General features: G+C 39.4%; 1 protein-coding gene across 1 annotated transcript in view; it reads left to right on the forward strand.

The window, feature by feature from the left end:
* Nucleotides 1-12070: 12070 nt before the first annotated feature.
* The window catches only part of CIITA (class II, major histocompatibility complex, transactivator), a gene marked incomplete at its 5' end in the record, with an annotated part of 17698 nt that continues 14286 nt past the window's right edge, over nt 12071-15482 (forward strand). The window contains 3 exon segments of the mRNA XM_010294509.1: nt 12071-12214; nt 13923-14051; nt 14479-14538. Coding sequence (XP_010292811.1) covers nt 12071-12214; nt 13923-14051; nt 14479-14538 — 333 coding nt within the window.

Genomic DNA, 15482 nt, shown 5'->3' on the forward strand with positions numbered 1-15482 from the left:
TGCTACTCTGAATGAGTTAAGAGTTTATTCCTACTCATACTTCAACAAAACTAATGTTGTCTCCTCTGTTTTGAATCAATGTAGGCAGCAACTTTAAAGGAAAATATGTTTAAAAGACACATTCTGAGTGAGATAAGAATATGCATGGAAGCTCCAAGGGATTTACTTTTCTACAAGGAAAATAAATTTATCTGCTTTTCTCTGTTGCCATTTATGTAGTTACAGTAAAACTTGTTACCTACCTGCACTGCAAGTCAAAATCATATAATTGGATAATGAGATAGTTTATTTTTCCAGTGTTTAGCATGCACTTCCCACTATTGAATGTTCAGAAAAAGCAGCAAATTCTTGGTATTCTACAAAGATATTTAGACTCTTAAACAGAATTTGCAGTAGTGTACTTAAAAGTTTTATAAAGATTTAGCAAGTTCCTCTCAGTGCATTGTTTCTTACTAGGTGGAATTATTGTTCCACTTTCAGATGTGTCCAATGGTGAAAAGAAATCATAGCAATATTCAAGGTAGTAAAACCTAGTGGCAAAAAAAGAGAAAAATATTTAGTTATTTTGAATACTTATCCCATACTCAGCCTACAGGCTTGTTTAGACAGCCATGTAGCAGACTGGATTTTAAAGATTCCATCTGTAAGCCCTCAGACAGCCCTAGAAATTTTGCCCCAGTATTTATTTCAAGGCTGTAGGTTCTGCTATAACAATCAGGTATCTAAAAAACAAAGTAGAAAAAAATATAGTGTAAACAGAGTTGTTAGTAGTTGGTAACTGTTTATTTAGCCACTGCCATCTTTAAAACTCTGTTGCTTCTATTCTAAAACACTGAAGTATTCTTCGCCAAACAGTAAGAATGCCGAAATACGAGCCACTGCGAAACATTGTAAGGGTCATTAAGTAGAAAGTTTTAAATAGGCATAAGGAAAATAAATCGACATTAGGAAGCACTGGATAGAACCTGTTTAATTTTAGATATTCATTTTTATATATTTATATATTTTCATTTGAGCCTCATAAAACACATTTTCATGATCAAAGATCTGGAAATGTAAAACATAATGACTTTAAAAAGTTGTACAAATGAGAAAATTAAGTTTCATTTACAATATTTTTTTGTATTTCAGCAAAATTGGTAGTTTACTTTGCATCTTTAACAAAGTTTTGTTAGCAGATGTAGCTGCTATGAATAAGAACCATGTTAATATAATCTAGTTAGCTCATAAATTATATCCCTTTTTGCTTACAGCATGACTGGTGTTCATATTTGGCACAGAGGTGCCTATGTTAAACACAGTAATGTTCTAGTAACTGATATTCTCCCTTTTGATGTTGGCTTTGTAGATCTATTCTGTGTTGTGCAGGCAGTCACAATATACGAGACTGGTTAATAATCTTTGCACTCTTAACGAGAAAAAATTTGCAGTGTTCCTTTTACTCTGCTCTTACTGAAAACTTGGGGTTTTCTGTTTTTAAAGTTATACAGTCTGAAGGCACCCATTCTTTATTTTACTCCCTGTTATAAAATGTTCTTATGCCAAGGACTGTCGCCAGCAGCTAAGCACCATGCAGCCGCTCGCTCACTCCCCCGTCCCCCAGTGAGACTGTTGATTGCATTTAGAAGTCTTTGAAGTGCCCTCATTAGACATTGCCTAGTTCTGAGCTCTGCAACAGAAGAGCAAGAAACAACTCAAGAAGGCAATGTTAAAAAAGACTTCTTAATAGTTTTGAGCTGAATTGAGAGCTCAGATTGGAGTAGGTTTGGAGTTGTATTCTAACATTTTGTTTTGGTGGTATGGAAGATTTGCTACTTACTTATACTGAGGAATTGAAAACTCTTCTGTTTAAGGGATTTAGCTTAAAGTGTCTGCCCCTTTGAATATAAATGTGTTAACTTTGAATAAGAATATATGGAAGCCACACACAACTTCTTTCATAGTTATTTTTCTTCCTAATAACTTCAGATATAGCAGAAACCAGAGCTAGATTTGGTATAATTTTTTCACCCCAGAGTTTTTATCCTGGTTCTAACCCACTTGAGTTTCACGAAAGCAGAATTTATTCACAACCTACTCTCTAACCTTATATCGGAGTCTCCAGGTTTTAAACCTATCCCTCTTGCAGAGGATGTGTTTTGTGCTGAAGCTTATGGTACTGTTCTGATTCAGCAATGACATGGCTGGGCCCACACTCGACCTTGGCCAGGAGACAAAGATCCACCTATAACAATTCTTTAATGGGATAAGTATTTTTTTTAATTATTGTTTCAGGTGGCCATGTTGCTACTTGGAAAATTGTGTTTTATGAATACTTAGAAGAATTGTGCTGTTGTGTCATTTCATCAAGAAGTTGTTTGTTGTTGGAAATGTTATTTAAAGGCTGAATCAAATGAGGAAATATCTCTGCTATTGCAGGCCAAAGTCTCTTAACTTTTTTTTTTCACTTCATCTTTTTGATGCTGAGTGGGTTTTTTTGTTGTTGTTTTATAGAAACAGTTCAGATTTTGTTCAGACCTATTTCAAACATCTTCAGATGCAGGTATGAATCTCTTTAAGGAGATCCTGCCTAGAGTAAGGAGGATTCTTTCAACTGCTACAGCTTCTGATGACCATGCATTGCTTAACCTCATGCTGAGAGCAGATGTGATATCCAAGGAGTATCATCAAGCCTTGCTCCACGAAAAAGACAGAGAGGACCTGGCAAGGAAGATATCTCTGACATTTGTGGAAAAATGGGACCTGTACTTGAACATTTTGGTTCCCCTCTGTTGTTTAAACCTCCATGGCAGTAAGCCTCAAAACATGACAGATAATGAGCCAACAGGAAGCAAGTGCATTTCTGGTAAATCTGCTTTTTTTTCATTTTTGCTTTGTTAAAGATTTACTTTTGTTTATTGCATTTTGAGACTGCATTGTGGCGTAGTGCAAAGTACATCAGTGGAGAGCAGGTCAGGAAGAGAAGAGAGCAAATGTAATGCAAGAGCAGCTAAGGAGAGATCCACCCATTCAGGGTAATTACAGGATACCCATTTTCATAGCCAGGCCGTAGTAAAACTTGTTCTTTGCCACCTTTTGCAGAACGAGAAATGCAAAGTAGATTAAAGAGACCATGATAAGGTCAGTTTTTCTCAACAGATACACCAACTGTTGATAGTATGAGTAGCATTTGTTCATGGCACATGCTGGCATCTCACGTAGGGAAATCTCTTACCTTTTTCAATTTTATATGGGAGGAATGCTCTCCACTTTAAATTCCAGATGTCTATAAGCAATGAAATTGCACTGTCTACAAGACACTGCTGCAGATATAAGGAGGGGAAGTACTTAATGACTTATGAGGCTGGATTCAAGAGTTTTGAGGGTTTTAGTGGGCAGCAGGAGAGATAAAAATGCAGACACCTTATAATTCTGAGGTAGTAAACTCACTTTTTTGTCTGTCCCACCAGAGGATTAATGTATATGTTGGAGAACAGGGATAGCTCTGGGACAATCCTAATGTCGTGCATTCTGTGTAAAACAACAGAATCCCAGCTTAAATTGTAGCATTCAGAATTACTTTTACAAAACCAAGCAACTGTAAAAGGAGAGTAAAAGAATACTTAGTGAATATTGGGATAGTCCTGTAAAACTGATGGAAGGACCATGGGCTGCTACATAGTGAGGGGGAGAAATTTTTTCCTCTCCTAAAATACAGTATTGGACGTCACTTCTCAAGGCATGGATGAAAGTACAAGAGGAAATGCTGAGGAAAAAAATTAAGATAGTGCATGGGAGGGCAAAATACTGACCTGGAAGATTTTAATTCTATTATTAGAGACATTCAAATTAATGCCAAGAATTCATACTTTAAATGTAGAATATCATAGCAAGTGGCCTAGTGTCACTTATGCTGGGAGTATATGTAGTCTGGTTTCTACTTTTAATTAAATCCCTGAAGTGCTTGAAAAGATATCTGCTCCTTCTCCTTTTTGTAATGGTAGCACCTAAAATCTCCGTTCAGAGATCTTGATCCTGTCATGCCTGGCTCTGTATCTCTGTCACAAAGCCTGTGTTTATTTGAGACATGACAGAGGGAAGCTGAAGTGCATCAGAAGAAGCATTAGTCTTCATCCATCACATGTTCAACCATTGTCACTGTTCTCTAGATTTTGTAGTAGAAATGGGCTTAGAAAAAAGTGATTTCAGAGACATTAATTCACCAGGAAATGACTCAAATTGTATTAGACACTTCAGCTTCCTTTGAAGGAAATTCTTTTCTGACTTTCATTTTGAAACTTGTTAATTTTTCAGCCTTATGTTCAACTGTCATTTCACTCTGAAGAAGCCTTGCAAAGAAAACTCATGGCAGAAACAGATTGGTGTCAGCAGGTTTCTCACTAACTACTTAATAGTTCTGCAACTATTTCTTCTATCACAAAACAGATCTTTACAATTTCTGGACAAAAAGGTCCTAGCTTTCCCTCTCTTGCAAAGTGCACTATTGACATCCGTTTTGAAGTGCTTCTAATACTAATCAATATGTTCTGTTCCCTCCTTTTGTGGTACGGCAGATTATTGGCAAACATTGAAGCAAAGCAGCTGATGGTCATCTGAGAAGCTTAGGCAGTTCTCAGCTGTCTCACAGCCCCTTGTTTTCCAGTCTGCTTTTCCCTCTGCCTCTAAAACCATCTTTATAGACTAGTCCATTAGATGAACCTGTACTCTGATTTGCTCCAGCAGTTCCTTTCTCCTTTTCTAAGCAGCTATGGATGTTGTACAAAAAGTGGACAACCAGTCTTTGCTGCAGTTACGAACTGGAATCACAGTAAATAGCTGAACTCTTTTGTTCCCCCAGCTTTCATTCTTTAAGTATATAGGTTGCCTTGCAGGATTACAGCCTCAGAAGCTGGTAAAGAAATCTGCCTGCAGGGCTGGTAAAAGGAGCTTATAACTTGTGGGGTTGTGCTACACATTTTAGAATAGGGCTAACAAATAACCCTCTTAAATATTGTAGGGATTTCTTATGCAGTGATTGTATTATTGTCTCCTGTCAAAACAGGGCACTAAAATACAGAATCTGTATTTGTACAGCCTTTCATTATTTAGTGCTCTGAATGCTGTTATTCTACAGATGCTGAGATGTTGCTTTTCTTGTAATGTGCGTAGAGGAATTCCAAGAACACAGCTGCCTGGCTGGTTGGAGAGCCTGAAGAGGCTAGTGCTCTGCATTGCAGGCTGGGCCCCGTATCTCTAAATTCTAAGAAAAAATCAGCTGCTCCCAGGAGGGAAACAGCTTTCTCTTCACAGTGAGTGTGTTCCCATGGAAGCTGGTGGACATGGATCTCATCTGCAAAGGGAAAAGACTTACACTGGTCAGCAGCTGCTTTTCTTATAGGACCTGCTGCCTGGTGCAGAAGCCATTTGTTACCGAGCAGCTGATTAAAAATTTGCCTTACTGAAGCAGCAAGTCCTGGATGTGGTTGACTTCAGCAAATCCCACTTCCTTCCTTTCTCCTTCAGATTCTGGTGGAATTTTTGTTATAAGCTGTAGCCAGTGGAATAATACTGCAAGAAGTATTTGCTCACTTGAGAATATATTCTCTTTCATAATTAATTTTTAATTTGTGTAGGTCTGTGCATGATAAAAAATAGAAAAATAGGCAAATAAGCTTGCAGAGCCACACAGAAGCAGCTGTAGGCATGATGATAGGAACGCTCATGAATGAAGTTGGTTTTCAGAAGGTTTTTTGTCTTACGCCAGGTAGGTGCTGACAGGGTGAGCAATGATTAGATGAATAAACATTCTGTCAGATGCAGCCACAAGCAAATCCTGAACACCATGTGTAAGCCAGACAAGGTATATGAGCTCCTGTTTCATAGAACATCCTACTTGTCATTTTGAGCCAATGGCGAGAGACACTTGCATAAGATAGCATAATTTTGTATTGGTAGAGCCTGTGAACATGTGAAATACTTTCACTTCTGTTACACCAAATCGAGCTGCAAGGTAGGAGTGTCTGCATGCTGCTTGCTTTATTCCTACTGATGGACTGTTTAACAGCATGACTTTGGGCCAGATTTGAATTGGAATAAAAAAGGAGAGGAAGAATTCTGGGGAATAGTGGAAATTGTTACCACCGGCTTTCATCCAATTTCAGTTTCCAAATGAATAAATTGATCTGTTCCTAGCTAGTGACAAGTGCAAGCTCTTCTTAGTGGCGACAAATGACCGGTAAAGGTAACTACTTACAGGGGTTGCTACAATACAGGGGTTGCTAGAAGGGAGGTTCCTCTTAATTTTCCTCCTTGGAATTCCCCCTGAGCCTTTAACTCTGCAGTGACTGGTCTGGCTCATTTCCTCCTTTCTGGTGTCACTTTCTATAAGCCCTGGGCAGTGATAGCAGCTCTCCTTGGTTTTTGGTACTGAATCCAGAGTGAAAGAACAGGAACTGTCCAGTTTCCTAAGGTCAGTTTTCTTCAACTCTTGAATGCAGTGCTTCTGTCATGGTAAATTCATCTTATCTTACCTTTTGTAGATATTGGTAGCTACAGTGTGTCAGTATCTGGACTTGTATTGCTTGAAATATTAGTAGGATGAAGTCTGAATGTGGGTGACATTTTAGAGAATTTTTAGCAATTTTGTTTTGTGGCTAGCTCTGTTACTTGCTCAAAAGGTTGCTGTAGTTTATTTCAGACTTTGTTAAAAACGTACTTGTTTTTTGTATAAATGTTGCTCCTATAGAAAGTGAAACTGAGGATCATTAGAAGAAACTGGCTTATTTCCAGTTTTTTTCACAGATCTGGCAAGACAACCTGGAGCTTTACTTTCCCATTTAGGAGGCCTGAGTTTCTGTCTTGAAGAAAGTCTCTGAGTGCAAAGGTACTTTTTCTGCCAAAAAATCTTATAGGCAGGTCTGCTGTGCCACTTTATTTCATCTTACTGCTGGGATGGGTGAGCTGGGCACAGCTGTGACACACCAGGCGATACTGGATATGAAAAGGCAAATTCTGCTCTCGAATCACAACTCTGACACCTGCAGGACAGTACTATTAGTCTGCCTGAACTCGGCTGTCTCCAGTGCAAGGCTAGTAACATTTATTTTATCTGTTGTGTTGGTCACTGTAAGCTAAGTTCATTGAAAGGCAGAAGCCCCTTTTACCTGATAATTATACTTCTAACTTCTTTAAATTCATCTATAAGAGAGACAAAGGAGAATGTAGCAGGATATAGAGCAGCTTTTTTTCCAGCATCATCTCTGTTCTTCTTCCTTTTTAGACTATAAAGCCCATGATGGAAAGTAACACACCAGTCCATCAGCAAGATAAAGACTGTTGGTAAAAGTACTATCTTTTTGTTAAATCAGGTAATACAACAGGAAAAGTTAAACTGGCATTCAGATGTATAAGCTTTTCATAGATCTGAAATAGCAACTAAAACCTTCAAAGCTAAATATAAATTGAGCACCATTACTTGCAGGTTACAAATAATCAGGCCATCTCTGAAAGGAAAATCTGTTTGGTACCTGTGGAGCAGAGGAATTGTTAGTGATGGATTTCGAGAGAGGAAAGGGAGGCGTATGACTGTAGCACAGAGGGGACTTCATCCCTCCTCACTGCTGGCTTGCCACCTCCCAGAGAGATTTGCCCCAAAATACTGCCTGCATTAAAAGCTAGGAAACACATCCCTGCCTTCTGGTGTGTGTATTGTGCACAATGACATAACCTTTGGGGGGCACAGAAGAAGAGAGAAGACTTCTAAAGTTGTTTAAAGAAAAAAAGGCTTTAAAATTATGGCTGATGATACTGAGCTTTTAGCTTAAAGTACCAGTGTTTCACTGGACTCCTTATTTAGAGTTTGATATAATCTGTTTTTTGTCAGCTTGCTTCACTCAGATTTATATGTAGCACTTAATGGGTCTGGGGTGTTGCAAGAAAATAACATTTTTTCAGCAATCTTTGTGTTTAATTTTTCAACCTCCTGTCTTCACAGCAATCCTGCTCTCTTATTTTTCTGTAATCTAAGACTTGGAGCTGTAATGTTATGTCATCCTCTGGTTAAGAAATGTGTGATTTGCATGGCACTACTACTCTTTTCTATGAATTATCCTCAGCTTCCTAAATGGGTACAAAGAATAAATTGCAAGGGGGTTTCCTCTGTTCCTGAAATGACTTTATATATTTTCATTTTCTTAACCTCTGCACTCACGTGGGAAATTATTTCATTACCTGTCAGTTCAGATGTCAACAGAGTTTTGGGAAGGAAATCCCCTAACATTCTCAGAAGAATCAACCTTATTTGTGGAGTAAATGTTACATTATTGTCTGTATAATCCTTCTCTCTTAGGTACCATTTGATTTTAGTTAGTAGCAGACCCCATTGCTTGTAGTCTTTAACATGTTGATGCTTTAAAATATGAGACCTGGTTAAATCAAATTATTGGGGCAAAATGATAAATCACAACCACCTCCCTTATCTTTCAAAGTCTAAAATGCCCCATCCAACTCTTAAGACTTGTATGTGATTTAAGTGAACATCTACTCCTCCTGTAACTGGATTCTTTGTCCTGGTACGGTAATGTTCACTATTTCTTTTAATACTTTTCAAGCTTTTTTTAATTCATATGGTATCACTTGGACTCTAAAAGAGCACTGGAAAAAACATTGAGAGTCTTAGAAGTGAATCATATTGTTGTGCCGTATATGCAGAACACAGCACTAAAACAAATGCATCCCAAGCAGAACCTTGCTGTAGCAGCTGTGCACTGAAGGATTGCAGTGGTAATACAAAGGGAACACAGGTCTACAGAATATAGCGATGCAGCTGGAGTGTATAGGCTGCTGGAGAAAGGAGGTGTAATTTAAAGATTTACAGAAAAAAAACCTGTCTTAACCAATGTCCAAGCAAGAAAGGATTGAACTTTCTGAATGGCATAGGAATACATTTGGAAGTACGTCCTGTCTTCGCCCTGCCCAGCACGTGCACTTTGTGCATGGAGGCTTGCTGCAAAGGAGAGCGCAGACACCCCTGGGGACTTCAGTCCTCTGGCTTGCAGGTCCGTCTGGGCTCTGTCTTCCTCCCGCTGAGAGCTCTCTCTAGTATTCACAGCCCTGACACAGAAATTATTATGGAATTTTTTAGTTCTCTGATGTGAAAATGTGCCAAATGCCTATTTTGGCAGCACTGCATGGGAGTACCCAAAGAGAATGTACTATCAGTAAACTAAGTTCACTAAGTTAAAATCAAGTATGAAACAACAGAGAAAGTGATGAGTAGTGTAGAGCTTATTCATCTTTGGTCTCAGACAGGGGACTGCTGGGATGCTGTGAGAAAAAATGGGAAGCCCTGGGAAAGGAATTGCTGTTGTAAATAAGCTTGGTAACGTCTGGTTTCGTTTTGTGTGCTTCAGTTACAGCAAGCAGCAAACCAGTCACTGTCCCTGAGGTGTACTTCTCCTTGCCTCTGCCTTTCTTGGTGTAGAAATTTTCATCTTTCAAAAAATTACTTCTTTTTTCCTGCACCCTTGGACAGAGTGCTTTCCATGGTGGCACCTTGATTTTAATGCAGCAAAGCACAGCTGCTATTAACAATTTGCTGGTTCAGCTACAGAAAGAAATCGCAGCATCCCAAATCCAGTGTAGTGCATAGAAAGACAGCTATGCATAGATTTGTGTTAAAAACACAGCAATGAAGCAAAAAGAGGGTAAGCTGAGAGACATTCAGACCAGTGAAACAAAAAAGACAAGCAGTCAAGCTTTTCATTCTTGAAAGAGAGTCAGTCTTCATTCTTCCCAAGGTAGAAGGCTATGTTTCTCTCACTCCTGTGCTCCTGGGGAATAGCACCTTTTATGTTCTAATTTTCAGCTTCCTAGCTGGACTTGGCACTGGCAAGACTTCCTCTTGGTTGCTTCCTGACTTCTTGACTGTTGTAGCTGAAAACATTTTGCATTACTTATGTTATTTATCCACAGGGAAATGCTATTGAAAGAAAGGTTTAAAATAACAAAAGGCTCTTATTATGACTTAATTAATATTTCCATGAAGATTGAGTAGGCCTTCTTAGTCTCTTTCCATAGGGCTTGCCCTTTTCTTTGTCTGCTGTAATCAAGCTGTTTACTAATCACTGAACTTGGAGTGATGCGTTTGTCTGTCTTGCATTCCCTTTACGGCTTCTGCCCAATTACTTCTGTGTCTGTAACCCCAGAATTATATTGGTTCAGAGGTAATGCTACAACAGCAACTAACAAAGTCTGGCAACCTGGCATTCTGAAAGGCCCAACTCTGTTTAGATTTTGCATTAATTCAACAGAGTAAGGAGCAAAGCAAAATGTTGCAAGAAACGGAAGATTTAATCCGGTATGTTTATAACCTCAGTCTTGGTTCTCACGCAGGTTTGTCAACTTCTGCTTTCCATTTATAGCATGGCAGGCAATAATACCAAATTTTTGTAATCTTGGTAACGTAATAAGGCCACACAACATGAAAAAGGAGAACTACCTGAGTATAGATTATTCCTGTTCATGGGACCTCACTGTGTACACCCACTCTTCTAAGTTCTGGCTCTAGATTCTGGTGTCTTCTGCAGCAGAATGCAGAGAGGTCCATTTCCAAGCTGTTCAGAGGGACAACCATGTAGATTGGCAAGAGGAATGAAAAATAGCTCATAACAAAGCAGCATGTGGTAGTGTGTGACTAGGTCTGCTCTGCCTTTTTTCATCAGAGCTGCAGTGTTAGCTGTATTTATCTTTTTTCATGTTGCAGGTAGACTTCATGGTACAGCAGATTGTTCCACATTTGCACACCTCAGGAAAGTAGGCACGTGCAACCAGGGACATCAACGACATTCTGCTAAAGGCAGAATATTTGAGAGCCCTATTATAGCTATCCTTCATTGCAAAATATGGTGCTTGATGCCAAGCTGAAACTTCTCATGGTTGTGGTGTGTGGACACCTATTTTAACAGGATATGGTCTGGAAATTTTGCTGGTTGTTCATTTCATGCTGGCATCTCGATATTATGGTGGAGTAAATTACTTGGATCACCAGCCCTGGTGGCATTTATATCAGTGATCTGGAAACACTGAAGAGCCAATATTTGGTTTTGAAATAGTTTGATAAAGATGATGAATAACCAACAAGTAGTGTTATTCCACTATCTGTGGAATGTCCAGGAGGAATGTTTGAGCTTATTCTAGTTACTGCAGTAACTGGAAGAAATAGAAGGGGTTTAAAATGGGGTGGATGAAGAGAGAAACTTTATCAAGAAATGTAGCTGCAGCGGTTTAAGCAGTTCTTATATAAAGAGGGTGACTAGAGCAGGGAGCGCCTTAGATCAGTCATATTTGTCTGGGTACTCTGGCACGCTCCTTGAAAGGCTATATCAATTCCCGACTCATGAGTAGGTAATGCACGTGGGTTCTGAGGGGGAAAGAAGATCGATTAAAAAATAATTGTGATAGATTCCAAAATGTCAGTGAGTGCCCTGTTACCAGAAACTAATTCCTGAGGTGACAGGAATTAGTACTTCTGTACACAATCAACCATATGGTTTGGGACAAAATTATATAAAATAATTGTTCTACTTTTCATTGTTCCTTCTTCTGCTGAGGGTATGTCTCCTAGTGCCACCTCCAGGGCTTAGGAACTGGGTGTAGCATCCCAGCCAGAAACTGCTTCCCCTGAGAAAAAATTGTTCTGCTGGGATTCTTCTTCCACCCTCTTCACTGCAGACTTCTCATTTCCCCAATACCTGCTGGACCTGTGGTTGCATCATTCATATCCTGAAAAAGATACAGGAGTTGTGACTTATTCAATACTTGGCACTTTAGGTCCAGGTGGTCAGAATGCAGTATCCCACTCCCCTGATCAGAGTAAAAAATAGGTAAGTCTCATTGCAAGCTGTGTCTGGATCTGTAAGTTTAACTAACTCAGGGTTACAACTCAATGCAAGACTTGGTAAGCAATACCAGTTCCACAGCCTTAAGATCTCTTTCTGTATTGTCAAAAGAAACCCACAGTGCAGGAGTTGTAATTTTGGTTGACAAAAGCTGTGGTTTTGTCATAGCTAACTGTTTTGCAATTTGATTACAGACAGCAAGAGACAAATTATGGATTCAGCATTTGTGTCTGAAAATGGCTATCTTGATTTGCTGCACAATGATATTGATCCACTGCATCTGTATACTCTCTTTGACCCCAAGTCATCTGGAAATGAAGAAGGTGACTTCTCTGCAGGTTAGTAAAATGCTAAAAAATGCTTGATTTGATTAGTCATCATGCTATAAGTTATTATCATCTCCTGTCAATTACGTTGCCATCTAATGGCAGTTTGTTATGGTGGCTGGACTGAATTCAACAGACACTTGGTCTTATGATATGATAACTTTGTCTGTATCTGTATATAAAATAGTGACTGCTTCCAGAAGCTGTCATGTTTTTAAAACTGTACATATTTACAGCTTCCTGCTCAGTGAGTCTAACAAAACATACTATACATGTCACTCATCAAGGTGTGAGGCTAATGTCTTTTGTTTGGGTACCATTCCTGTAGTTTATTTGCAGATGTTCTTATCGTAAGCTGGTGAAGTGTAATTGTCAACATTTTTGTAGTTTCAAGCCAAAAGCTTTGCAAAACAGACTTTTAGATGAGTTTGTGATGAAGCCAGTCTGCAAGCAAACTAGCATTTCATTTCCTTCTGAGATCCTAAGGCACCAACACAACGGACTTGCATTACCAGATGCGGTTTTACAGTTTTTGGGGGCACAGACCAATGATTTTATGATTCTGTGATAGAGGAGAAAACAGAAGGGCCCAGGCTTAAAGATGATAGTTTCTTGCACATAAATTCCTACAGGTAATCAGATTAGGAGGTTGCCCTGACTCTCAAACTTTCAGTCCTGAATTTGTGTGGAGGTTGTGGAACATTCTGCTCTCCCTGAGTTTGCTGACATAAAAGTATGGAAGCGTATCTGTGCTGCTGACTCTGTTGTGGAGCAATAGCTGAGCTGATTTTAAACAAATGAGCTGGACTGTAGGTTGAGAGTGGCAATGAAAGGGGAACAGATGTATGCCGGATATGAAGTCCTATAGCTCTGTGTCTGATAGGTATGTTACCAGACTGGAGGTTACCATCTTGCATCCTTGTTGCTTTCATGAGTGACCAGTGTCAGCAGGTACATGGGCAAATCAGTGGACAACTGAGCACCACAATCTGGAATCATCTTTGTGATTAATTATTTGCCAAGCTGAGCTTTGCTTTCTTAACCTCTGGCTGTTAGTAACACTTGCAAGAGTGTTTCTTCACTCCCATGGCCTCACTTGCTCAGTGACTGAAAGTAGGATGACTTAGGGATCAAGGACTGACTCTTGTTATATCAGAGATGTTTCACTGATTTGAATACTTTTGAGCCTTAACAATGTCTGAGATGATGTAGATAAATAGAACATTGTCAGGACATGGCACCAGTTATTGGAAGCTGGAGATCTCTGCTGTGAAGATGTTAGCATGGTCCCTGGCATGTTTTTGGCCTTGGCCAACTAGCAGCTTCACAGGCAATTTGTAGCTGCAGGGGTTAGGAAGGACCCAGCATCCTTCTGAACAGGGAATTTGGATAGTACCACCATATCCTGAAGAATAAGGTTTAATAGTATGAATGAATCAGGGCCATGTGTGTAGGCCTCAGTGTCATAGAATGGGTTCTGGAATGGTTTTATTTACTAGGGGAGATGAAGTCTCAGAGTTTAGCAAAAGTACTGATTTCTGGGTGACTATAAATTACTGAAAGTTCAGTTCCATTCCTACTTAGCCAACATACAATGAAGACCCAAAGCCTTACGCTGAAGTAACAAATCTGCCTTTTCTGCATGTCCTGCTATCTGGTTTTTTTTTACTTCTTGGTTACGGTATTCATGAACCCAATATGTACTCCTTTTTAATTCTAGATCCTGAAGTTGATGCCAGCAACTATGATCAGTTCAATAATACAGATTTCCTGTGTACGATGGAAAATGGTGAAAATGGAGATGAATTGTATCTCTGTTCCAACACCATAGAAGCTTATGCTAGAATAGGTATGAAAGCAATCCTTGGTTTTTAAAACATTATTTTCTCATCGCTTGCTTATAGCTATTTCTTACAAATTCTATTTTCAGTCTAAAGCAGTGACATATACTCAAGTGGCCTGTCCGTCACGCATGGTAGATCTCGCCAGGGTACCTAAACCTGTACGTTGTGGGGAAACAGATGAACAGTAGCTTGTGGTTGTTGGGGGAAAATATCTCTATTAATGGCTCCTTCTGCTTAATATTTCCTGTCTCAACTTCTCCTTTCTCGTGTTCTTTATTTCCTGAACAACAATTTACAAGAAAAACTTAATTTAGCTCTTCAATTTCACTTATACTGCAGAATTCTGTTCATGAGGGTAAGCTTACAAGAGTTTTACTGTGACATTTACTGTGTCATTACTGTGTTACTTTTTTTTTTTTTCCTTCTTGGTAGCTGAATTAGCAGAATATGTGCTCAAAGATCAGCAGGAGAAGCAGGTGGAAGACACTTTTGGTAAGATTTATGTGGCAAAGATTAATTTTTCCATGACAGTGTTCTGACTGACATCTGCACTGTACTTCATCCCCACAATTTGAACACTAGTAAGGTTTCTATACATCTGGCATCCTCTTCTTTCCCTGCTGGGAACTGTGTCCCAGGATTTTCTCAGCAAACCTCGAAGATTTTCTGTATTTTTGCAGGCCTTTCTGAAAGGTGGCAGTTTTATCTTTGACCAAGTTGCTGACCACATTACCATGGCCATAGTGTATGCACAGCTTAACTGTCTACTGCAGTATATGTCCTCAATTAGCATCAGACTTGTTCTGAGCACAAGACAGATGATCTACATAAATTCGTTAAACCTGACTCACCCAAAGGACTTAGTATGTCTATAAATGCAATTCATGCACACTTATTTCTGTCCAGGATGCACAGAGCTGCCTGAGGAAGCGTGTCAAGTTTTACTTCTCTCCCTGATCAATCCAGCAATGGTATAATATACATAGAATCATACAACAGTTTGGGTTGGAAGGGACCTTTTAAGCTCATCTAGTCCAACCCCCCTGCAGTGAGCAGGGACATCTTCAACTCGAGCAGGTTGCTCAGAGCCCCATCCAATCTGACCTGGAATGTTTCCAGGGATGGGGCATCTACCACCTCTCTGGGCAACCTGGGCCAGGGTTTCACCACCCTCATTATAAAAAAATTTCTCCCTTATACCTATTATAAATTTACCCTCCTTTAGTTTAAAACCATTACCCCTTGTCCTATTGCTGCAGGCCCTGCTAAAAAGTTTATGGTAAATGATTCCTTCATTCAGTGCTTGACCAGAGATATTTGCTTGGCTTTTGGTACAAAATCATTGTTTTAGTAGTGGCCCAACTGCAGCTGTTTACTATTTCAGAATATATATATTAATATATATTCTTGGCCCAGGTGGCCAAGAAGGCCAACAG

The sequence above is a fragment of the Phaethon lepturus genome, unplaced genomic scaffold (assembly GCF_000687285.1).
Source record: "Phaethon lepturus isolate BGI_N335 unplaced genomic scaffold, ASM68728v1 scaffold20069, whole genome shotgun sequence".
Lineage (NCBI taxonomy): Eukaryota > Metazoa > Chordata > Aves > Phaethontiformes > Phaethontidae > Phaethon > Phaethon lepturus.